At 43.2% G+C, this 26,343-nt stretch overlaps 1 protein-coding gene and 1 long non-coding RNA gene across 3 annotated transcripts in view; one reads left to right on the forward strand and one right to left on the reverse strand.

The window, feature by feature from the left end:
• Positions 1-905: 905 nt before the first annotated feature.
• Positions 906-23,071, reverse strand: LOC146798033 (uncharacterized). Its single transcript, XR_014969092.1, has 3 exons — positions 22,967-23,071; positions 21,375-21,423; positions 906-1,008 (listed from the first exon to the last, which is right to left on the reverse strand). It is a non-coding gene; the product is annotated as an uncharacterized LOC146798033 (long non-coding RNA).
• Positions 23,072-23,188: 117 nt separating this feature from the next.
• LOC146798034 (sprouty-related, EVH1 domain-containing protein 2-like) overlaps positions 23,189-26,343 on the forward strand; it is a 220,196-nt gene continuing 217,041 nt past the window's right edge. For both annotated transcript variants that reach the window (XM_085625268.1, XM_085625267.1), the window contains exon 1: positions 23,189-23,352. In XM_085625268.1, coding sequence (XP_085481394.1) covers positions 23,342-23,352 — 11 coding nt within the window. In that variant the 5' untranslated portion in view covers positions 23,189-23,341. The remainder of the gene's footprint in view (positions 23,353-26,343) is intronic.

Raw genomic sequence — 26,343 nt, forward strand, 5'->3', positions numbered from 1 at the left:
TGCTAATTTTTAAGTGTAATAGTAGTTATGCCTATTTTTTCGTACTGATTTTCTACAGTTTTTTAACTGTTTATTTTTAAATATTTTATTCATTAAATACCATTATATATTTTTCCGAAAATTGCACAATTTTTTTTTTTAAATTACAACTGAAATATTGTTTCATTTGTTGTTTTATTTTTTATTTTAATATATTTCTATTATTTTCTTTTAAAATTTTTTTTTTTTCAAATTGTTTTTGGAGTTGCGCACCCAAAGCGTACACATGACGGTGGGTGCGCAGATTCTAGCCGCCATTTTAAAAAACATCGTGAAGGATCCACGTACGGTGTGCGACGGCTGTGTGTTTTTCAGTTACATCATATACATTTAATATTACGTGATGTGCGCGATTGGTATGCGACCAGTCCGCAACTCCTGCTCCCGCGCATTCGCGACACATGCGCATTACGGTACGCGACGCTTGCACGGTGGCGGGTTCCGCTAGATGTCATATACGTGCTTGGGCGCGCTGGGTGCGCGACTCCCGCGAAATTTTTTTATTTTCTAAAATGATATGTATGTGTGTTTAATATACATATTAGGGCAAGAGACTATCTACGATATTCATAAAAATAATATATTTGTACTTATAATAAACTTTATTATTTTTAAATATATTTACGCGAAGTCGCGTCAGGTGCGTGCTTCGTGAGCGCACAGTGCACGAATCCCATGTGACCTCAAAAAAAAAGATTTCATTGGTTCATAACATTTCCCACTGTAACTATTGAAGGACCCATCCCATTTTAATCATTCTTGTTGGAGCATCTTTAGAGAGACATCACTTTTCCTACAAGAACCCCTTTTGCTTGTTTTTTTTTGGTGTTTTTCAAAAAATATCTAACAAAATGGCATCTGGACAGCAGCAGCAGCAGGAGGAAGTATCTTCTGAAGAAGAATTCTTGCAGGAGGCACCACGTCCACAGAGGCCGGAATCTGTCGTGTGCAAATTCTTCACCTTTCCACCTGGAGAGAAGAAAGTAAATGCGAGAAAGGTGACGTGCAAAATGTGTGACCGAGTCCTGTCAAGAGGCAGTGAAAAAAAATACTCTTGTGGCACTGCTTCTATGTACAAGCATCTCCGGACCACACATCCTCTCAATCTTGCTCGGGAGGAAATGAGGCGAGCTGCATTGAACCCCTCGCCTGCTGTGGCAAGTACATCTGGAGCGTCCACAGGAACACCTGCAATGGACATTAGGCCAGAATTCGCCTTTCTCGAGCAACACTGCGTGAAGTGTAAGAAACTCATATGCTTCGGTGAGCAGTCGGTGGATGCAGTTTGTGCTGCGCAATGCAATCATCATTGTTATTTTTTTATTATTTTTTTTTGGAATGATAAGTAATTCCAAATGTTTCCTGTTTTATTCGTTTTTTTTTGTTCATTTTTTTAAAAAACCCAAAAAAATACAAAATTGTTCAAAAAAATAAAAAATACAAAAGAAAAAATAAGAAAAAAAAGTTCATATCAGAACTACTTTATCTGGTTAAAGAAAGAACTATAATTGCAAGGTAATGTGTGAAAGTTTGGTTGAATATATGTATACAGCATGATTGACTGAAAGAATGCATTAGTAGTGTATGGTGAATTTATAGGCGAAGATTTATGAGGAAGTACTGCAGCGTGACACTGAAAGTTCCTTAGCTGCACTGCACTGTGGCACTTCCAAAGCACAGGGATGTGACATATGTACATGAATATGTTGCAACTCTGTGCTTCCCTCTGCACTGCTGCACAAACTGCAGCCAAGCGGTGACACAGGCACCCTTGCACCATGGTGCAAGGATGTCTGTGTCGTGTGGAGATTGTTTTGTGCAGGAAGGGACACCTTCCTGCACAAAAACAATCAGTAAAGGCATTTTCCTCTTTCAATGTATGCTGTGGAATGCAGCATGCATTGAAAGAGGAACAAATGAGGAGAAATGAAAACAATTCTCCTTATTGCGCCTTGCTACACCAACTCTAGGATGGCGCAGCATTTACACACATCTCCAGATTTACGATTTCTCATAAATCTGGAGATGTGTCTTGTTCTATGGGTGTTGCGTGGTAACACCCACAGTAACACCTATTGGGACGCCCCTTCAACGCAAAGTTCTGTTTATGAAGGGGTCGTATTTACAAAGAGAGGAAAAACCACGCAGGGTGGCTTTTCCTCTCCTTGTAAATATGAAGGAGTGCCTGGCGCCATCACTACATTACAAAAAGTGACGTACTGGTGGCGCAGGGTACTTGTAAATCTGCCCCATAAGTGCTTAGGTATTGGCAGACTGATACAATAAGAACATAGTGCTGGATGGGTGATTGAAGAATTGCATGAGACTGACAGGAGGTATCCTACGCTGCATGGGTACTACTTCAGTATTTAATGGAGTGGACCAATAGTATGTTTCTGCATAGAGATTTGTAGGGATTATGCACAGAATATTTTATGTGTACTTGTGTTGGTGCCTAGGTCATTTTATAAGAATACCACTAGTAACTGGAATGATGACAGTGCTGCAAACAGAGTGAACACTTAATGTATAAGTGCTTATGTATTGGTGGAGTGATAGGATAAGTAGATAGTGGTAGATAAGTGATTAAAGAAGTGCATGGGACAGACTGAACGATTCCTACACTGCATGAGTACTAACTGGGTATTTAGAAAAGTGTATCAATAGTATGTAGCTAGTTAGAGGTCTGCTTGGATAGTGCAAAAAATATTATAGATGTACTTGTGTTAGTAGCTAGGCCATCCCATAAGTTCATGACTAGTAACTAGAATAATTACAGTATTGCAAACACAGTGTATAGTGAATTTATAAGTGCTTAGGTATTGGTGGAGTAATAGGATAAGTAGATAGTGCTGGATGGGTGATTGGAGAAATGCATGGGACAGACAGGAGGATTCCTACACTGCATAGGTACTAACTGGGTATTTAGAAGAGCGTATCAATAGTTTGTAGCTGGTTAGAGGTGTGCATGCGTAGTGTACAAAATATTGTACCTGCACTTGTGTTTTTGACTACGCCATTCCTTAAGTATACGACTAATAACTGGAGTAATTTCAGTGTTGCAAAGAAAGAAAGTGCTGAATTTATAAGTGCTTAGGTATTGGTGAAGTGATAGGATACGTAGATAGTGCTGGATGGCTGAATGGAGAAGTGCATGGGACAGACAGATGGATTTTTAGACTGCATAGGTACTAACTGGATATTTAGAAGAGCGTATCAATAGCATGTAGCTGGTTAGAGGTCTGCATGCATAGTGTACAAAATATTGTACCTGCACTTGTGTTAGTGGCTAGGCCATTCCTTAAGTATATGACTAATAACTGGAGTAATTTCAGTGCTGCAAAGAGAGTGCATGCTAAATTTATTAGTGCTTAGGTATTGGCAGAGTGATAGGATACGTAGATAGTGCTGGATGGTTGAATGGAGAAGTGCATGGGACAGACAGAAGGATTCCTAGACTGCATAGGTACTAACTGAGTATTTAAAAGACTGTATCAAAGCTATGTAGCTTATTAGAGGTCTGCATGCATAGCACACAGAATATTGTAGCTGTACTAGCATTGGTGTGTCTATGGTTTCGAGAATGGTAGTCTCTATTTTAGGATGTGAGGAGGTGCATCAGATGATCACGTAGATGATGTCATCAGTGATGTCATTTCAGATGTCATCAGTGATGTCATCAGTGATGTCACTGACCATGTCATGAGTGATGTAATATGTGACGTCATCAGCAGTGCATTACTTTAATCCAAAAAGCTGGTGGCCATATTGGCCTGGTCACGATGTGAAAATTCAGGAATTGATACAATAAAGAAAAGAAAACAAGTGTTAATATGCACACAATGTCATATCAGCATATCTTGCCCTGTGACCGCCATACCTGTATGTTCGTCAAAATGACTTATTTATAATAAACATACTTAGAATTGCAAACATCAACATAAACAATGGACTACACATTGCTTTAAAGTGAAAGGCTATCGGCCATATTAATCTGGGCACGTTGCGTATTATAATGGTTCTTACACGAAAGAAAAGGAAAGAAAGGGGTGTTAATATACACACACTATCCCTAAATAAAGTTCTAGCGATTATAGTTCCATTCCATTCACAGCTCATTTGAGATGTCATGATTGATGCCATGAGTGATGTAACTGACCATGTCATGAATGATGTAATGTCTGAGGTCATTAGCAGTACATTGCGGGGACGTAAGTTATAGTTAGCTCAGGTAACTATAACTTCTGAATTTCACTGGTTGTGTATGAGTGAAATCTGAGTCTAACTATACCGTCCTTGTGATCTTTGCTTTTTTCAGCAAATTTCTAGGTTTTTTTAACATTAAGTAAGATGCATATCACAATGGATGGTGGGGGGTTGGAAGCAGGGCCTGGCATTGTGCTGCCCCCACCCAAGCTTGCTGCTCCTGCCTTCCCTCCTCCTAGCCAATTATTGTCCAAGTCCATGTCCCTGCTCCCTAATTACAGCCCTGTGTGGCCGTTGTTCTGCCACTGGCCTTCCCACCTTCTCTGAACAGTTAGCTTGCTGTCCCATCCACCTCCTCCCTATCCTCTGTTGTCTGAATCCATGGACTAGCCTCCTCCCTCCTGCCAAGCATGGTCTGAGGTGCTGCCACTGTCCTCCATTTAGCATGATGTAACAGTCCACTCCTCCTGCCCTCCATTGCCCAATTCTATGCCCCATCATTGACCTCCTGCTTAGCCTCTGTGCTTAGCTTGCTGCCCCTATTCTCCTCCCCCCTGCCCTCCAATGTCTTTGTGCATGCCCCTGCTCCATCCTTTTTGCCCACCATGTTCCATGGACCTGCCACTCCTATCTACTCTGAGTATTCTGTTGAGCTGCCACTCCCCTCCCACCTGCCTAGCATTGTCAGATGACTGTAACCTGTCCCTGCCACCTCCACCCTGCCTCTCCACATTCCATGCCCCTATCCCCTTCCTCATGTCCTCCATGGTCCATTTTACTGCCACACCCTTCTGCCCTACCTGGTCTGTTGTGCTGCAACTGCTCCTCCTGCCTGTCACGCGTGGTCTGTTGTGAGGCCCCTTCCCCTGAACTCGCTTGTCTGTGCCCAGGTCCTGACCCTCCCTTCTATCCTCCATGGTCCTTTGTGCATGCCCCTGCACCCTCCTAATTGCCCATCATAGCCATTGTGCTGCCACTAACCCTCCCGCTTGCCATGCATGGTCTTCTGTGCTGCCACGGCCCCTCCCACCTTCCCTGTGTGGTCAGCTAGCTGCCCCTGACCCCCTCCCACCTTCCCTCCATGGTCTGTGTGTATGCCATCATAGTCTCATTGTTGTTCCCCATGGTGTGTCTTGTTTCTAGTGCCCATCCTGCCTGACCTCCATGGTCATCTTGCTGCTCCTGCCCTGCCCCCTTGCCCACTTGCCCCCGGTCCTCTGTTTCCATGTGAAGGCCCCTATTCCCTCCCTCCTGGCTTGTCTGTTCCATTGTAATGCCCCTGATCCGTCCCTCCTGCCCTTTATGGTCTGTTATGCTGCAGCTTTCTCTTCTGTCTGTCCATTATGGTCAGCTAACTATCATTGCCTCTTTCCCCTCTGTTCTCTGTTGTCCATGTGCATGGTCCTGTCCCCTCCCTATTGCTTTCCATGGATTGTTGTGCTGCACTCCCGTCCTGCATGCCCTGTGTGGTGTAGTGTGCTGCTGCAAACCCTGTTGCCTGCCTTGTAGGGTCAGTTTGTTGCACCTCTCCATGTCCCTCCTGTCCTCTGTTATCCGAGTCCATGTCCCTACCCCAATTACTCCTGCCTTCCATGATCCAATGTACCATACTTGCGAACATTTTGAACTTGGTAAGAGGGAGATTTTGAAAAAAACTGGGGTATTGATTTTCCCCTTTGAGTTACATTGAAAAAGAGGAGATTGTAGATAGGAGACAGATCAAATAAAGCCCATTTGAGCTTAAAAACATTGGACGTTTCCTGGCTGAATCGGGTCTGTTGGCATATATGGTTGTACTACCACTGCCTCTTCCTTCTGCCCACAATGGTCTATTATATTGCCACAGCCTTTCTTGCCAGTCCTGTTTTATTGGTTTGTTGCCCCGGCCCCCCTTTCCACTGTCCTCCATAGTCTGTTGTGCTGCCACTGCCCTTCCTGCCTGCACAGTGTGGTCAAATTGTTGCCTCTGCACCCTCCTACCTGCCTTCAATTTTCAGTGTCCGTACCCCTGGCCTCTGCCTCTCAACAGTATCCTAATGAACAACTAGATTGCTAACATTCTATATTTATTACAAAAGTGTGGAACGCCTGACGTTACCTTGATGTAATTAAAACTGTAATACCTAGAGCATTTCCTTTAGAAATTACATATATGAGAGGGTCTTATTTACATCAAAATTATGGTTAGTGCTCTAAAAAACTAAAATGAGGACATATTTTCTGGGTTTTCAAATAGCGACAAAGCACTTTTAAATTATTTGTTATCTTTGTTTTATATCCAGTTGACCACTTGATTAAATGTTGCACTTAGGGGAGAGGATGTGTTGTTACTTCCAGAGCTGCAGACTTTGCACCTGGGGAACCAGGTTGGAGATTCTGCTTCAGCTCAACATTCTGTGATTCTGGTCAAATTACTTAATCTCCCCATTTCTACAACCAAAATGAATTTGCTCTTGTGTGATGTAACCAATGCTCAGGTAAAGCACTCAAATACCTGACAAGTCTGCACTATATAAAAATGCAAAAACACAAAATATAAAAAGTCTTTTGCACACTTTTGTCATTGGGCTACATATGGGCTACATCTGGGTGATATTTGTGCTGCATTTGGGCTCTTTTGTCTCTGGTGGCCATCTTGGGAGGTTTAATTGTTATGAAGTTTCCTAATTTTCTCATTTACTGCAGTCTCCTCAGTAGGCAATGCTTTCAGTTTTTTACTTTGATTCCATCAAGAAGGTATTCAGATATGTCACACATTTGCCATAAATTCTGAATGTTAGCACTCTAGTTGCTCATTAGATCACTGTAGTAAAGCTACTGCTCACCACAGAAGTCTGCTGCTGGTATTAAAAGTGCATGTTTCAGTCTGCATGTCAGAATTTTTAATGAAATAGAAGAGGATTTGAGAAGTCACTCAAAATGTACCCTATTTTTTTTTTCTTCAGCACTAATCATAATTTCTATGGCAAAATGAACCCCCTCATTGTGTTCCTTTTTCAATTGAATGTTGTAAGTGTTACTAGTTTATTCCAATCAAGATGGCTTCAGGTGTGCCAATCTTTTGTCATATTTAAGACAGTAAGCGCTCTAGTTGTTCTTAAGAACACTCTGGGACATTCTGTCATTGGGCTATACTTGGGCTACATCTGGGTGATATTTGTGCTACATTTGGGCTTTTTTGTCTCTGGTGGCCATCTTGGGAGACTTATTTGTTATGAAGTTTCCTAATTTCCTCATTTACTGCAGTCTCCTCAGTAGGAAATACTATCAGTTTTTTACTTTGGTTCCATCAAGAAGGCATTCAGATGTGTCACACATTTGCCATACATTCTGAATGTTAGCACTCTAGTTGCTCATTAGATCACTGTAGTAAAGCTTCTGCTCACCAGGGAAGTCTGCAGCTGGTATTCAAAGTGTATGTTTCAGTCTGCATGTCAGAATTTTATAATGACATAGAAGAGGATTTGAGAACTCAAAATGTGCCCTAATTTTTCTTTCTGCAGCACTAATCCTACTTTCTATGGCATAATGAACCCCCTCATTTTGTTCCTTTGCAAATTAAATGTTTTAAGTGTAACCACTTTATTCCAATCAAGATGGCTTCAGGTGTGCCATACTTTTGTCATAAGTAAGTCTGTTAGCACTCTAGTTGTTCTTTAGAACACTCTGGGACATTCTGTCATTGGGCTATACTTGGGCTACATCTGGGTGATATTTGTCCTGCATTTGGGCTTTTTTGTCTCTGGTGGCCATCTTGGGAGACTTATTTGTTATGAAGTTTCCTAATTTCCTCATTTACTACAGTCTCCTCAGTAGGAATACTTTCAGTTTTTTACTTTGATTCCATCAAGAAGGTATTCAGATGTGTCACACATTTGCCATAAATTCAGAATGTTAGCACTCTAGTTGCTCATTAGATCACTGTAGTAAAGCTACTGCTCACCAGGTAAGTTTGCTGCTGGTATTGAAAGTGCATGTTTCAGTCTGCATGTCAGACTTTTTTAATGAAATAGAAGAGGATTTGAGAAGTCACTCAAAATGTACCCTATTTCTTTTTTCTTCAGCACTATTCATAATTTCTATGGCAAAATGAACCCCCTCATTTTGTTACTTTCTAAATTAAATGTTTTAAGAGTTACCACTTTATTCCAATCAAGATGGCTTCAGGTGTGCAATACGTTTGTCATAAGTAGGACTGTTAGCGCTCTAGTTGTTCTTTAGAACACTCTGGGAAGCTGCAGTAGAACACAAAAGAATCAACTGACAGTCTCTGCCCTTGTTGGATGTACATGTTTTAATGAGAATGTCAGACTTCATTCTCACATGACTGAGAAAGATGATGTGAATTTACAGAAAATATGCTCTCAGTTTAGCTTATAGATCACCTTCCAAACCTCTGTGGGAAAAGCATGAGGAAATAGTTTTCTCTCAAACATGATTCATGATATCCCAGCAGAAGGCTTTTTCACATGGTAAAATCACCTTAGAACACACCACAATTCCTCAAATGAGTATGGTACCATCAACAAATGATGTATAATGTAACTAAAGTCTTAAAACCTTCTATTAACTGCAATGCTTTTTAATGAGGTGCTATCATGTATATTGGTCCCAAGATGTCTGCCAACACTTCTTGGATGAAGTGTTGACAGGCAATTAGATCTCACGATGAGATGTGTGGTTAGGCTCCGCCCAGATATATATGTGATTTTACTTTTGATTTTCTCAGGAACTACTGAACGGATTTACACCATTTAACCAAAAAGCATGACTCTGAACCAAGGGCTACCTTTTTGCCAAATTTGGTTTAATTCCGTTCAGCAGTTCGGGCTGTAGCTGCGATTAAAGGTTCCTATGGAAAATTGCATGGGGAAAACACGTTTTGGGACCCCCCTTTTTTCTCAGCCCCTGCTTGACGAATCACCCCCAGACTTTCAGGATAGGAGCAGACCAGAGCGCCCCTCCAGTTTTGAAAATTTCGCAAAGATTCGTCAACCGGCCCCAAAGTTATTCCAAATAGAATGTTGCGGATTTCCTATGGATAATAGGTCCTAACTATAACTACCTAATGGCGACCTTTGAAATTCACTGAAAAAGCCATAGGTTTCAGGCCTGATATAGTTAGGAATTAGAATTTAAAAAACCTTAGAAATTCACTGAAAAAACCATAGGTTTTAGGGGTGTTATAGTTAGCTGGACATTTCACTCAAACAAAACCATTGAAATTCCTCTGATATAGTTAGTTGTACTAACTACATCTCGCGCGCCCGCAATCCACTGCTGCTGATGTTCAATATTACATCATTCATGACATGGTCAGTGACATCACTGATGACATCTCAAATGACATCACTGATGACATCACTGATGACATGATCCAGTGAATGTGGTTTGGTTCGTTATTTAAATATGTATTATATATATAGCAATTTGCATTGAAGAATGAGTGGATATATAAATATAAATATCTGGATGGAGGATTTATTAGCAGTGTGATTGACTGTTTACTTGACTAATATAGTGTCTCACTAAATATATTGGATAGTGACTAAACTGTGTGAATATCTGTATCACTTTGTCAGTTGTTGTGTAAACTGCTTCTCCAGTTGGTTACTAGCTATGTGAAAGTCTTTAATAGTTATTGATTAGTTAACTGAGTATTTTTATGGGAGAGTGAATGTGTGTGTGGTTCGGTGAGGGGTGTGTGACTGCCCACAGAGGTGTGAATAGTTGATTTAGTAGGTATCTGAAGTTAAAACTACATGTTATAACAGTTGTTTGGGTGAGTAAATTATCTTTATGGGTGTGGTGATGAGCAAATATATGTCTCAATGGTACATGTCCAACAAACTAGAAAAATAAAAGCCAGTGTATGTGTCAGTTGTTGTATATAAATAAGTATACATAAGACTCAGTGATTGTATGAGTGGCTGTATGGATAACTGTATACTTGTAATAGTGATTTTATAATACACTAAGTATGAGCTATTATCTATATGAATAGATGAAGTGGTGTTTTTATAGGTGTATAGCTAAGTAAAAGTAAGTATGATCCATTGTTTGCATAAGTGAGTAGGATGACTTCATAAGTGATTAGGATGTGTGCTGGTGTGTAATGTCGATATAGGTGTATAAGTATATTTGATAGTGTTCTATTGATCATTGACAGCATGTATGAGTGAATCTATAGGTAAGTGATTAGATGTGTGTATAGATCTAGGAATCACTGAGTGGTTGTTTAGAAACTTGTATTGGTGTGTCAATGGCTTTAAATCTGGCACTCTGTATTTTACAGTGAGTGATGAAAGGTTATACTAGTGTATGATGAAGTGTATCTGATTGTCACGTGGATGATGTAATCAGTGATGTCATCAGTGATGTCATTTGAGATGTCATCAGGGATGTCACTGACCATGTCATGAATGATGTAATATGTGACATCATAAGTAGTGGATTGCGGGCGTGCGAGATGTAGTTAGTACAACTAACTATATCAGAGGAATTTCAATGGTTTTGTTTGAGTGAAATGTCCAGCTAACTATAACACCCCTAAAACCTATGGTTTTTTCAGTGAATTTCTAAGGTTTTTTAAATGCTAATTCCTAACTATATCAGGCCTGAAACCTATGGTTTTTTCAGTGAATTTCAAAGGTTTTGTAAATGACAATTTTTAATGTATTAATTGTTATACTGATTTTTTTATACTGATTTACTACATTTTTTAAACTATTTATTTTTAGATATTTTATTTTTTTAATTACATTATAATTACATTATATATTACAATACAAAATATACTTTCTCAGAATGAATTACTTTAGTTTAAATACTTTGCAAATAGGCAATAGACTTTTAAGTACAGTAGTTACAGTTGTTGCAATGGGCAAAACTATTTCAAACACAATGCAACATTGAGCTCAATGTGAATTTCTAGTCAAATGCAATTAGTTATTTTATGGATTACTTTTCTAACCACAGGACTGGATCCTAGATTCAGTCCTTGGACATCTCCTGTAAACAGTTGGGTAAACGCATTTTGGTTACAGTAGTGATTTTTAAGGAATATTATTGTATTTTAAAAGTTGACACAGACCTTTTTTCACATAGAATCACCAATGTTATCCTATGGCAGAAAATTCACTTAGCAGGTAAGTAGTGTTATCGTTACTTTTTCTTACTCAGTGGTGGATCCTGGATCCAGCACTGGTGAATCACCTGTAAACAGTTGAAAGAATGTGTTTAAGTCATACAGACGATTTTTTAGGAATTTTTTTAGTATGTGAAAATAGACACAGAAACTTTTCAGCTGAAAATTACACAATGGATTCCTATGGAAGGAAATACAGGTTACTGGTAAGTACGCTTAGAATTACTTTTCAGGGTCAGTGCTGGGCTAAAAGATGCAGCACTGGGTTCTCTCCTGATAACAGGTGAGTAAATCGGAATTCGTAGTTCGACTGATTTTAGAGGAATATTTGTAAATTCCAAAACTCCACACTTAGAAGAATTTCCAAGTGAAAGCAGTCAATGTTAGCCTATGGAAGGAAATTCAAGTAACTGGTAAGTACGGTTAAAATTACTTTTCAGGATCAGTACTTGGCTCAAAGTTGCAGCACTGAGGTCACTCCTGATAACAGGTGAGTAAATTGGAATTCGTAGTTCGGATGATTTTAGAGGAATATTTTTACGTTTCAAAAATCGACACTTAGAAACTTTTTCCGCAAAAAGCAGGCAATGATATCCTATGGAAGGAAATTCAAGTTACTGGTATGTACGGTTAGAATTACTTTTCAGGATCAGTACTGGGCTCAAAGATGCAGCACTGAGGTCTCTCGTGATAACAGGTGAGTAAATCGGAATTCGTAGTTCGGCTGATTTTAGAGGAATATTTGCACAATGGTGAAGGAAGGAGGCAGGCCCTGAGGTGACATGTGTGCAATACATAACAGGAAGGAACAGGGGCTATTTAAGACAGGTCCAGCATACGTAGCCCGGGCATCAATCTACAAATACAAAGATATGCTGTTCCTAAGAAGGCTATTAATGATTATGGAGATGTATGAGTCAGGAGGAGATTCCTCCTTAAGGAAAAAGACCCTCACACATCCGGCAAACTAGCTGTCATATATCGTCAGCATGTGGCCCAGATGTCATGTTTCATCATAAGGTCTGCTCCGAATCGGGGCGGCGCTGCAATCCCCGATCGGCGACCTTAGTGGCGCCTTTTAGTGGAGATCTTTATTCCATTAATTGCCGTAAGGTGAGTGCAGGTGAGGGCCCTAAGGTGAAGTGTGTGTAGGACAGAGTGTGTTAAAAATAAGTAGTGGAGATCCTAAATAACAAATTTTAATGAGGGAGGTCCCACTCTTAATTAAAAACAATAACGTGCGTAATCATCCAGTGAAGGTGTCTGAATTATGCTCTGGTGAATAGTGGTCAACATGTTTCTTGCAGAGGTCAAACTAACCGCAATTCTTCAGGACCAGAAAGTTCACACACTTATTGGTAGTGGTAGCAACTAATAAAGCACTTACCACTGATACAGCACCCTAATAAGTGGTTACTTAAAAAATATGATAATTGCGCCCTGTTGTGCAAGGCTGCAGGTTCCAACGAGAAGGCGCTGGATACTGACACTGAATAGTGCAGTGTCGACAGTCTGCGATGTGGAATGCCTCAACTCCTACCCATCGTCCACGCCAGCTCGGTGGACATGTGTGCAAACACGCCCTGTGGCGCGTTTTAAGTTGGGGAATTAATTCCTCTTCAATCCTGAGGTCCCCTGGGGGTCAACTAGTCCACCAGGTACCTCCAGTATGAGCCAGCGAGCTGCGCTGCAGAGAGGTGTTCAGAGGCCATGCCCCTTTTTACAACACTCTGCAAAGCAGCTCCGTGGTGCTTACTGGAGGTACCTGGTGGGCTAGTTGGCCCCCAGGGGACCTCAGGATTGAAGAGGAATTAATTCCCCAACTTAAAACGTGCCACAGGGCGTGTTTGCACACATATCACCTCAGGCCCCGCCCCCTACCTTCACCACTGTGCAAATGCGCCCCGTGGCACGTTTTAAGTTGGGGGGTTAAGTCCCTTTGAATCCTGAGGGTCCCTGGGGTCCAACTAGCCCACCAGGTACCTCCAGTAAGCGCCACAAGGCTGCGTTGCAGAGTGTTGTAAAAAGGGGCATGGCCTCTGAACACCTCTCTGCAAGGCAGCTCCCTGGCGCACACTGGAGGTACCTGGTGGACTAGTTGGCCGCCAGGGGACCTCAGGATTGAAGAGGAATTAATTCCCCAACTTAAAACGCGCCACAGGGCGTGTTTGAACACATATCACCTCAGACCCCGCCCCCTACTTTTAATTTTCGGCCGAAATTCGTGCTGGGTGCGCGAATCTCGCCCTTTTTTGGGGGGAAAAATGCTTTTTTTGGCCCTGGGGGTCCTTGTGGGACCCCCTGAGCAGGTCTAGGGGGTCAGGGTGTTTCTACCCTGCCCCCTTTTCGTGTTTTGCGGGTTTATTTCTTAGGTTTCTTGTGCCTCGGTTCTACAGAGGCACAAGATGGCTGCCAACACTTCCTGATTTGGAGTGTTGACAGCCAATTAGAATAAAGCTCGTGCACAGCAGGATGCGCGCTGAGTGCGTATAGGGTGCGCGGATCCTCTGAGGCCATAGATATATATGTACTTTTAACTGTCATTTTCTCAGGAACTACTGAACGGATTTACACCATTTAAGCAAAAGTCACAAGTCTGATCTAAGGACTACCTCTTTGCCAAATTTGGTGTAATTCCGTTCAGCAGTTCGGGCTGTAGCTGCGGCTAAAGGTCCTATGGGAAATTGCATGGGGAAAACGCGTTTTGGGACCCCCCTTTTTTCTCGGCCCCCGCTTGACGAATCACCATGAAACATTCAGGATAGGAGCGTACAGGAGCTGGCCAAAAGTTTTGAAAATTTCGCGAAGATTCGTCATTCGGCGCCAAAGTTATTCCAAATAGAATGTTGCGGATTTCCTATGGAAAATAGGCCCTAACTATATCTACCTACTGGAGATCGCCAGTAGGTAATATATATATTTTCCAACAGTAATATATATATATATATACTTCAGTATCAGCATATTTGCAAGAATATCTTTGGTTTCTCATTCACCTGCAGTTTTTTCATGGACCCATCTATTGACCCTTTCAGTCTTAACTCTGTCATCATCCTTTAGGCAGAGGATCTGGGAAAAGATGAGGCAGACATATACATGATTTTGTCACCCTCTGTTAATTTTCAACACTCAAATATTCTCTCTCCTTTTGTTCTGTTATCCAGATTTTCACATATTTTTTAACTTGGTCTTTTGGTGTGCTTTTTCATAGGTTGCACTCTGGACTTCAAGGACATGCCCTTGGTAACTACTTCCTGGTGTTTCGCCTCCATTCCCATGGCCCTTGCTCCTATCTTTTCAATAACTGACATGTAGCATGGAGAAAACCTCAGCAGCAAAAATTCATTTTCTCTGCATCTGTTCCATGAGGCCTTTCTTCCATCCCTTTTGCAGATCCAGCAAGTATCATTTTCAAGCCTGTTTTGAATAAAGGAGCCATAGTCTTTCTTTGATGCTATGATGGTAGCATAGGTTGGACAATACAGTTGTCTGCTGAGGTTGAAGATGTGCTCTTGTTAACTTTCGAAGGAGCCCCAGAGTCAGGAGTCCTCTATTCTCCTTGTTCAATGTGTTATTATGTTATGTTGTTTTAACTTAATATCACGCACGAATCACCCAATGGGGTATCTCAGCGCTACGGATAAACACAAGCAGCAGGACCAAAGGGCAAAATTAGAAAAAGTATGTCTTTAGTAATTTTTTTAATTTGGTGTAGTCAGTAAAGGTGCGAATATAGAAGGCCAAATAGTTCAATAGGTGGGACAAATGAGAAAAGGATCTGTCTCTGCACCTTAGGCGTCGGATGTGGGGAATGCTAAGTAGTCCTTTATCCATTGAGTGCAGAGTCTTAGTAGGAAGACAGCATTTAAGCTTCTGATGTAGGTAGCTTAGGACTTTCCCAACTAAGGGGCAGATTTACAACAAAGTAACGCAGCACGGTGCAGCAAGTCATTTTGCTGCGCCGTGCTGTGTTAGTTTGGAAAGCACAGAGATGCAACAACTTTATAAGACTATGTCGCATCTCTGTGCTTCCCCTGCGCTTGTGCACAAACTGCAGCCATGCGCCAGCGCAGGCACCCTTGCACCATGGTGCAAGGATGCCTGCGTCATGGGGAGATTGTTTTTGTGCAGAAAGGGACACCTTCCTGCACAAAAACTATCACAAGAGGCTTTTTCCTCTTTCAATGTGTGCTGTAGAATGCAGCAAGCATTGAAAGAGGAAAAAACGAGGAGAAAGGAAAACATTTCTCCTCGTTGTGCCTCGCTACGCCACCTCTAGGGTGGCGTAGCATTCACACGCATCTCCAGATTTACGATTTCTCGTAAATCTGGAGATGTGTCCTGTTCCATGTTCCATGGGTGTTGCGTGGGAACACCCACAGCAACACCAATGGAACGCCCCTTCCATGCACAGTGCTGCGTGTGAAGGGGCCATATTTACAAGGAGAGGAAAAGTCATGCAGGGTGGCTTTTCCTCTCCTTGTAAATATGGAGGAGCCCCCTGCGCCACCAGTATGTCACGAAAAGTGATGTAGTGGTAGCGCAGGGGGCTTGTAAATCTGCCCCTAAAGGTTTATGGGTAAGGCAACAAATCTTGAAAGTATTCTCTTTCTTACCAGTAGCCAATGTAATGTTCTTAAACGAGGGGAAGGTGCAGATCTGGCTGGCAAATTACAGATAAGCCGTGCAGCTGTTTTGCACTACCTGAAACTTAGAGAATAATGTCTCAGTGGGGGAAGTCATAAGAGCATTACTGTAAGCAAGCCTGCTAACAACAAGTGCCTGTACCAGAGTTTTCCTGGCCGCAAGCAAAAAAAGGAAAGTGCTTTCCTCAGTAGGTGCAACATGTGAAAGCAGGGACCTGTTATAGACATGATCTGCTCTTTCATTGTAAGAGCTTGATCTAACTTAACTTCTAGGTTTTTTACAACCTGACTGGGGGGTAGGAGCATTTCCTAATTCTGATAGCTGCCAGTCGGGAGTCCATATTTGTTGGGTTTTCCCACAAAGCATTATCTCCATTTTTTCAGTGTTAAACTGAAGATAGTTCATGGGCATCCACTCTGCTATTGCTTTCATCCCATAGGAGAAGCATTCCTTCACTGTATCCACGTTGTTGTTAAAGGAAATGACCAGCTGAGTGGTGTCAGCAAAAGACAGGATTTCAAAGCCAAAGGATTTAGCAAGAGGGGCCACAGATATATTGAACAATGTGGGGCTCAAACACTTTCCCTAGGGTACACCTTTCCAATCGTCGTGGTTCTCGACCGAAAGTCATCCAAAGTAATAACTCGAGATCTATTCTTCAAAAAGCCTCGAAACCATTCCAAGGCAGTCCCAAGATCCCTATCTCATTTAGCCTATACAGCAGCCAATCATGCAACACAGTGTCGAAAGCTGCAGACATGTCTAAAAGCAGAAGCATGGAGGGAATATTAACGTCCAATGTGTAGCATATAGAAGCGGTCACAGAAACCAAGGCTGTCTCCGTGCTGTGCTCTGGCCTGAACCCAGATTGAAAAGGGTCCAGGATATTGTTTTCTTACACATAGACTGACAACAGTTTGTTGATAAGACCTTCCAAAAGCTTGCCAAGAAGTGGAAGCAAGGAAATTGGCTGGTAATTGGTAAGGATTGAGGGCTCTAAATTAGCTTTTTTTGGATAGGCATAACCTGTGCAGATTTCCAGGCCATACGAAATTTCCCTGACTCTATTGATGAATTAAATAGAGAGCTAATAGCTGGCGCTATCTGCTTAGAAAGAATCACAGAGATCCTTGCCAGACACGGTCAGAGGGAGAACCAGATTCAGTCTTGTTTAGGACACACTGTATTGGCTCAAGAGATAAAGAATTGAAGTTACTCAAGCTAGGCCCATCTAGTCTAAGAAGGGTATTACAATGAAGCTTGTTTTTAGCTGATTAGAAGGAGAGAGAACATTTTGATAAATTGTCAGGATTTTAGTCTAAAAAAATCAGCAAGAGAATTACATAATTCCTGAGAGGGTTGAACCATCTGTGAGCAAGCATGGAGATTAATAAAAACATTTCAAACTTTAAAAAGCTCTTTAGAAGAGTTTTCTGTATGGGTAATTTGAATAGTAATGTATATTTTGCAGGCAGTTTTTATGTTCTGATGATACTTAGTAAGTACCTTTTGTATGCCTCTGTATCGCTGGCGTTATTAGTCAGGTGCCAGCGTCTCTCCAACGTATTACATCAAGACTTTTCCTGTCTCAGCTCTGAGGTATACCAGGGTGTATGAGGTCTGTAATTGTTATTAAATTGCTTTTGGAAAGGGGCAAGTTTATCAAAGGCAGAATTGAATGCCTGGTGATAGTCATCTAAGGTAAGATTTATATCTTTGCCGTTTATGGTGAGAAAAATATTTTTTTTATGCGAAGATATCTGGAGTAACACGCTGCCATTGTCTTGAAGCTCCCTTCAAACCGGACCTTAGTTTCTAGGACCCTTTATTTTAGGTATCTGAAAACAAATAAAAAATAATCAGTCCAGGACAAAGGTATGGACGGTCTGCAAATCAGTCTGTTAGAAGTGATAAAAATAAGGTATAGGGTATGGCTGGCCAAATGAATAGGACCTTCAACCTTTTGATGTAGGACCATTGTCTTTAAATTTGATATAAGATGTGCTATTTCTAGGTCTAAAGGGTCTTCACCATGATAATTAGAATCACCAAGCAGGAAAAATGGTTGTGAGGACAGCACATAAGTCACTATGTGCTCAGTCAAGTGATGGCTAAAATCTTTTTTAGGGCCTCGAGGCCGATATAGTAAAGCCCCTTTCCAGCAGCCTTTAGAGTTAAATTTGAATGTAAAAACGCAGAGCTTTACCCTGTGGAATCCACAGTTGTCCTCCTATGACCCCACAAGGAGTAATAATGCTGCAGATGGCTCCCGGTTCTATCAAGTGCTTACACCCCTGTATGTGGGCCTAGTCTGCCACCACCAGTGGTAGCATTTTTGTCTTCTTCTTCAATACTTTATTTCGGCTTTGTTAACCATAAAAGTACACATCAGACAGACATTTTTCTTATCTCATAAAATATGTTACAATAGTACACAATTGTAAAATTAGTTTTAAAAGAGCATCGTAAAAACATGTAAAAATCAGCCTCGGTAAAGTATATTAAATTCAGTAACCCTGCTAACCCCCCCCCCAAACAAAATATCATTCAATTTGAAAAATCTTCCACTGACAAGGAAGAATGCATATGTGCCTCATCCGTTAGCAGCACATACAACAAGACATAGATATTCCATTATACCGTTCCAGTTAACTTGTCGATTCTAATTCTCCACGCCGAAAATAAGAATCTAGACATGCTAAACACAATTGGCTCTTTAGTGTCACATCTAAAGATCCTAGATGCTTCCCAAATATGGACAATACCCGGCTGCTTACACACTGGGATAATCCATTTCTTATGGGGAAAATCATAGTGGTGGCATTTATAATCACCAGACACTCGGGTGAGGGCATCCACACCAGCCTGACGGAGTGGCACCATTCAATAACTTAATACCTGAGTTCCCGTAACATCTCTGCCATTGGTCATGGACAGGGCATACATTAAAGTCACCTGTGCAAGTCGTGCCTCTTTACAACTCAAAATTCCCAGCTCTTCTAGTGTACAGGGGTTCCAGCGCAAGGTAACTTTCTTCTTTAGCATGGTCAATGGCTGCTTCACACTAGAGAGCCACGCAGGCCAGAGCTGAGAGAGACCCCAAGACATATTCCTGTTGCTTGGTGCTTTCAGCAGTACACAACACGCTCTTTAGGCAAAGGGCCCTTCTGCCATTCATGCCTCATCTCTTCTCACCTGGAGTATTCTCTGGAGCTTGCGTCATAGAGCCCTCCATGGCAAGGAGATCGTCATTCAACATGTTTTGCACCATGAGGAGGTCTCCCGCAGCACAGAGTTCAGTTAGGGCTGGCAGCTTTACTCTACTTCAGGCTCCAGGGCTGGCTTTAGGGCGGTGCGACCGGTGCCACCGCACCGGGTGCTGGCTTCCTGGGGGCGCCGTGTTTGAAAGTTTATTATGCTTTTGAAGCACCTGCTGCAGCGTTTCTTTCCCCCGGCAATTACCAGGCCTCACATAAATGTCAAGATAACTCGTGTGATTAATTATCTTCCTGGGGAGAGATCAGCATTTTGTATCATTGAGGTTTTGACTTTTAGGTGAAGTTAGTGCAGAGGGTCAATATGCCTGTTGCAAAGAACGTGTACCAATAGAGTGCGTATGATGTACACAGATCAGCAGGTTACTGCTTTCAAAAGAGACATCCTTTTGTTACTTGAAATTTATAACTTAAAGTCCTAATATAGGATAGTGAGCTATTAACTTTCATCCTAGAACTGCATACACACTGCAAAGTATACATTATTAGAGCATTGATTAATGTTGCAAAAAGGGTTAATTTGGCTAGAAATCGATTCTTATTTTTAAAGAAAACTCCCAACTATGCTGTTTCTTATTCAACTCTGAGTTTGTGCTTCTCCACACCAAGCACTCTTAAACTATACTGCCTACCAGTATGGATGACATGTGACTCCAACACTTTTAGTCCTTGGGCTTATGTAACATTTCCAATACACTGATTTACACACGTATGATTGATTGTCTCTGTGTAATGTGTGAGTGATGCAAAGTGCTCGGACACCCTACACTGGTATGAGTGGTGCTGTATAACTAATTCAATGCATCTGAGAGGGTGTGGTTATGGAGACTTGGTTACTGTTAAAGGGTGCTAGTGACAGAATCCGTGGTGGAGGTGGTCATTGGGGGAGACGCCAACAAACATTGTCGCACAGGGCGCCACCAGCACTAAAGCTGGCCCTGTCAGGCTCCCCTGGTGAGGTAGAAGATGATATTGATATCCTGATGCAGTAATGGCCCTGATAAGAAGAGGCACAGCCAGACAAGTGGCATGTTATCCCACCATGCATTTGCACTGTCAGCCACAGCCCAGTGTCTCACCCATCCACTTGACAGCCCACTGCCACCTCGCCACCACTCTTGGGCGCCTCCACTTCCTGTGGCTCAATGCACCACCCGTTGCCTGTGCGGGTCAGCTCAGACATTTCTCCCAATGTTCTCACTATTCTCAGGGTACCTCAGGCAACTCCATGCTGGTGCCGGTTCACAAGGTGCATGGTTACCGGGGGTACAAAGATGTGCTACCACCAACTTTAAATAGGCTTAGTCTACAGGATTCTCGACCAACTCAAAATGTCAGATTCCCATGTGCAAGGCAAGTCAACAGGGCAAGAGGAGACATGTGTGCGTTCCCTGCATCTTCCACTGGTGCACTCCTCATCGTCCTCCACAGCAGCTATTATGGTAGTCTGTAAGTCAAGGCCTAGAAGATCTCTGATCTAATCAACGGCCATGACCAGGCTCCTAACAACACCCTATCTATCATAATTCCAAATGGGCTATTTACCTACCTGTTTCCAAAAGGCATTTTCATTTAATCAAGTAAATCATTGACTAGAGATTAAACTTATGATTCCACACTCACACGTAAAACCCTTGACTGCTCGCCTTTGCTACCCTGAAAGAGTCAAATGCATGAAGCAAGTGCCTTTGGCTATCCAATCTGGAGTGCACCTGCATTGTAGCCCTGGATACCAGTGATAAGGATCAGCACCCACACAGGATATTGCCTTGTAACCACTGACTGCCCAATGAGCCCAAGAAACCTCCTCAGAGATTTCCAGAAAAAGCACTACTCACCCTTGTAGGCGGACACCCAGCATGAGCATACACCTCACAGTACATGCATAAGCACAGGTTGTACCCCACGGTTGCACATCGGAAACAGAACTCACCTTCAGTGCCTTACGGTGACCTGCTTCACTCCAGGTCTCTCAGAGTGTAGCCCGTAAATTTACCAAAGACAAGAATGTGCACGGCACTCACAAATCAGAGCCTCCTGACAGAAGAAAAAGATGTTACCTGATGGTACGTCGTCCATACTCTTTCATTCTCATCTCCACTGAAGAACCTGCAGGGCGGCAACAATAGGTGCACATCATAGGAAGGCCACCAACAAGGGCACCGTTCAGGTCTCGGCATTCCCATAGCATTATAGAATCATCTAACCCTGTACTCCAATTTACACCCTACATGATGGTATGGCAGACTATTGTGCTTTTGATACTGTTCTAGCAAAACCACAATACCCAACATATTGACAACCAAAATATCGAGACGGTATGTATATATTGATAAGTTTCGATTTACTGTTCTTAACTCCACATCTGCGTACCTTGAAGATATGCACTTCGTCATACGTGCGTCTCTATGGTGGTAATTATAGTAACATAACCTCACCTACAAATACTTACCTTCATGGTCCTGCAGTAGTAAATTGATTCTGGCTGCCATATTATGATAGCGCAATATTAAAGACTTGATATTCTGGTTTTGTTAGGCCTGGGGCATGTGAATAAAGTCTGGAGTGCAAGGTACAGGTTTATGGGGCTTAAGGGGTGGTGAACAGAGTGTCTACCACAGGTGTTAAGGCACACTGGATTGAAATGCACATGTGTATGTTGTGGAGGATATAGGGTCATACTTTCAAGGGGTGAGGCGCAGAGTGCACAGGTATTAGGTATGGGAGTGGAGGGTGCAGGAGTAAGGAGCAAAGGAGACAGGTGTAAAATGGGGTGGATAGAGGAACACAAGCTGTAGAAGAAAGAGGGACACGGCCGTATGGTGTAAGTAAGGTGTGGAGCATAGAGGGCAGATGTGTATAATGTGAGAGTAGCAGTGGCCTCTGATGCGGACAAGAGAGGGGCAAATGTGTGCACAGGTGTATAGCGTAGTAGCTACTAGTGGGGCACAAGTCCCTGATGTGGAGTAGCTAGCAAGGGAGTAAGTTGCGGTTGTTAGAGGGTCACAGGTTTGACTTGTGGGAGACAGCTTCAGGCGTGGGTGATAGGGAAGTGCTGCTCTCTGTCCTACAGAGGTGCGTGTGTCGGGGGCATGTGGGCACGTACAGAGAAATGTCAGGTGTGCTTCAACGTAAATAAGAATTTATGGATGTGATTTACTATTTCAATAAAAAAATGAATGGGAAAAAAAGAGAAATGACAGGTGTGGTATACAGAGGGCAGGTGTGGTTCACAGAAAAGTGCGCGTGTAAGACGACGGGGGGCGGGGAGTAGCAGAAGCGTAATGTGTGTAGCAGAAAGGGAGTTGACACTGTGGCGGGGAGGGTTGAAGGTACGGACAATCATAGGCGTTGAGTGGGTGGCTAAAGAGGTGCCAGGAACGAGGATAAGGGCTGCTCGGTGGGGGGTAAAGCGGTATGAGGTATGGGCGCTAGAGGAGTGTCCGGGTGGAGCATGGAGGGCGCGTGTGGGGAGGTCCGGGACCGGCTGGAATAAATGTGGTGACTCAAGCAAAGGTGTGACGCGTGGGGCCAGAGAGGTGCCTGGTTTGGAGTCGAAAGATGCGTAGGTGGGGAGGATACCGTGGTTCCGGTGCTCAGGTAGCCCCGCAACCGCTCTGCCGGCTAAGCTGCAACTTCCTGCCCCTCTCACCTCCACCCCAGCCGGGTCGCCGCAGCCAGCGCTCTCCTCCCTGCCATGCCCCGGTCCATACCACCCTCTCCCGGGGAGCAACGCTAGCCGTGGGCCCCGCAGCCGAGAGCAGCAGGTGCGGCCGAGGAAGGAGGGAGAGGCATCTCTCCCAGGGAGGAGGAGGAGGAGGAGGAGGAGGCAGGGCAGCCAGCACAGCAAGAAGAAGAGGGGAGGGGAAAACATGGCTGATGCCGGAGCAGCATCCTCGGCAGCATCCCCGGCATCATGATACCCAGGCGGAGATGGAGGAAGAGGGGAAAGAGGCCGAAGCCCAGGCGCTAGGCGAGTAGAGGACCCCAGGCAGAGACCGAGGCGGCCCGGCAGGCAGGAGCAGCCATGGACCACGAGTGAGTGAGCCCTGCAAGAACAGTCTATGGCACCACAGACACTCAGGGCTCCAGGGATAACCGCAGCCTCACATCTGGGATGCTGGGGGAAGAGGTGGGGCTGGCCAAGACACCCCTTTTCCCCCTGTGCGCTCCCCTCGTTTTCCCGTCCCACGCCCTTCATCGGTTATTCTGCACTCCTCCCTGCCACCCAGCAAAGAGAATAAATGCACCATGGTCCCAAACAGCCCCCAAAACCCAAATAGATAACATCGTGCGTGTAGGAGAAGGGGCAGGGGATGAGTGGTGAAAATACACACCTTTATCCCATAGGTGCTCCACATTTTCACCAAGCTCCCCCGCCACTCTTTCATTTTTATTCTGCTTTCACCCTCTAGGGCATGAAAAGGAAATTAATAATTTTCACGAATAGCCTCTAATCAAACAAAATGATGAGCAATGGGAAAAGCTTCTATTTAACCCCAATGCCCCCTGTCCCCGCCCCTTGGCCCTTTATTATTTTGCATCCCACTCCCTTCAGAAGCAGAGATAAGTGCACCATTTTCAATAATAGCAAACATATCGAGTGGCGCCTGGTTGTGGGGGAGACGGGGCGAAGGCAGCCCTGTTTTTCCCCAGGCCTCTCTTATATTTTTTGTATCGTTCCCAGCGGCTTGTGCCCAGAAGCGCCCCTGCTGTGGCATGTAGCGCTATAAAAAATCACCACAAATAGCACAGGAAAACAACTTCTCACATTCTACCCCAGCAAGGTCACTGTGCAATATCACAACACCATGTTGTGTTTTTTTTGTGCACACAGTCTGTTTCTGCTGTTTTCCTCAATGATGTCGCTGGCTGTGGGCTTCACCCGATTCACAAGAAATCTGATTTTCTCTCTCCCTGTGTTTTTTTATGAATGGAAACGGATCCCATTTTGTCTCCCCGCGAGGAGGTGGGAGAAAGCAGGGGAATGGAGGAAAGGAAAAGGGGGCATCTGCCTGTGAATCAATCTTATTTGCATTCGCAGCCATTCATAAAAAAAGGAGAAAACCGGGTCATAAAATCTGGCTGGGTGGGGATCCGCCTGGAGATGCTGGCGCTGAGGCGGGGGAGGGGAGTGGGTGTCGTACCCTCAACAATTGATGGAGCCAGGTGAAATGTTCTGTCAGACCATGGCTCTCTGTCTCAGGGACCAGTGATTCTTTATATATATATATATATATATATATATATATATATATATATATATATATATATATATATATATATATATATATATATATATATATATGCTAATATATAATGGTCGACTTATGTATTATGAGATAGCTGAGGGCAATTTATAACGGGTCCAAAACCACCATCTGGCGTCGAGGGTTACTTTACCCTATCGGTCCATTATTTTTTTTTATATATATATATATATATATATATATATATATATATATATATATATATATATATATATATATATATACACAAATATATACATACATATATATATATATTTTTTATTATTATTTTTTCAATGCACTTTCAATGTGTCTATCCATCCAGACATCCACCCATTTCTGGCCATCCATAAATGCTTCATTCATCCATATTTACATGCTCCCAATCTGTATATTATTTTATGCTTTTTATATCTGTTCATTCTGTGTGTGTGTATTGTGTATATATATATGCATATATATACATATATGTGTGTGTGCATATATATATACACACACACACGTATATAAATTGAAAAATTGTATCTCTTACTCTTTGGATGAAAACAGACTCTCTCTATATATATATTATATATATATATGCATTTATTATACCCGTCCTCTATTTTCTTCACCTGTTGTTTATTGAGAAGAAGACAAAGAAGGAAAAGGCTGGGTCACGTGACCCTCCATTCACAAGAAAAATCCTGCCCAGGGTTTTCCATTCAGACATTTGGGAAGAACAGAGGGACGAAGGCAGCGCTCGTGGGGGATTCGGTGGATGCTGTAAACCGTCCCCGATTATGTGTGTGCCGCCGTCACGCGTTCTGCAGGTTAAGGGGTGGGGGTGCGGAGGTCATTGGATGCGTAGGAAGAGCCCCGTCTATGCCCCTACCCCGACGCGGTCTGCGAATAAAGACGACCCATCTTCACTGTTTTTCCGCAGACGCCCGTTCCTTAAGCCTCTTTTTTTGGGGTGGGGCGGGGAAGGGGTGGGGAGCAGAGTCTTCATACGCCTCCCACCCCCTCAGCTCGGGGACTGATGTGCGCGGACGGTATCCATCATGAAGTATTATGGTGGATTCCTAACCCACCACTCCCCGCGTGAGGCTGTAGAAGGCGTGGTTTGTGAGGCCGGTTTATAAAGCCCTGAGACCCGGGGGTATTTGAATGCCCTCACTTCGGCGGAGCGGTGTGGCGATGCGAGGGCTAATGGCTGTCTCCCAGGTTGCTTTATCAATGCGAGAGGGGAGCATTGCTCGGGCCATACCTAGGGGTATACCATTCATGGGGTCTCAGGAGGGGAGGAAGGAATGTAATCATGCCAGCCCAGCACCAGACTACGGAGGGGTGACGGGAAATCACTCACCACCCCAACATCATCCTTGCAAAGTATATGAAAGGCCAGACCTCACCATTCACAGTCTGTTCTTCCGGTCCTACTTTCCTGCCGCTCCATTCCCGCAGGTCTTCAGCCCTCCCATTTTCTCCACTTCTGGAGCCAGGTACCCAGCACCCATCATTTATTTACTAAATGCCGTTATCTTTTTCCCATGGCAACGCAGAGTGCTGTGATGGGGTGGAGTTATCTTATGGGCCTGGGGTACACACCGCTGTCTCGTGTCAGCGCAGGCTCACGATGACCCCTTGACTCTTCTCAGCAGTGTGCACAAATCAGTGTGGGAAATGCACCGTTAACGTGTTCACGTTGTTCACTATGCATCCATGGCTTAAGTTTGTGAAGCACACAATAAATCCCAGGCTATTGTGAGCGCTGTGCAAAATGCACCCCTACCTTGTG

Source organism: Triturus cristatus, chromosome 9 (genome assembly GCF_964204655.1).
Source record: "Triturus cristatus chromosome 9, aTriCri1.1, whole genome shotgun sequence".
NCBI classification, from domain to species: domain Eukaryota; kingdom Metazoa; phylum Chordata; class Amphibia; order Caudata; family Salamandridae; genus Triturus; species Triturus cristatus.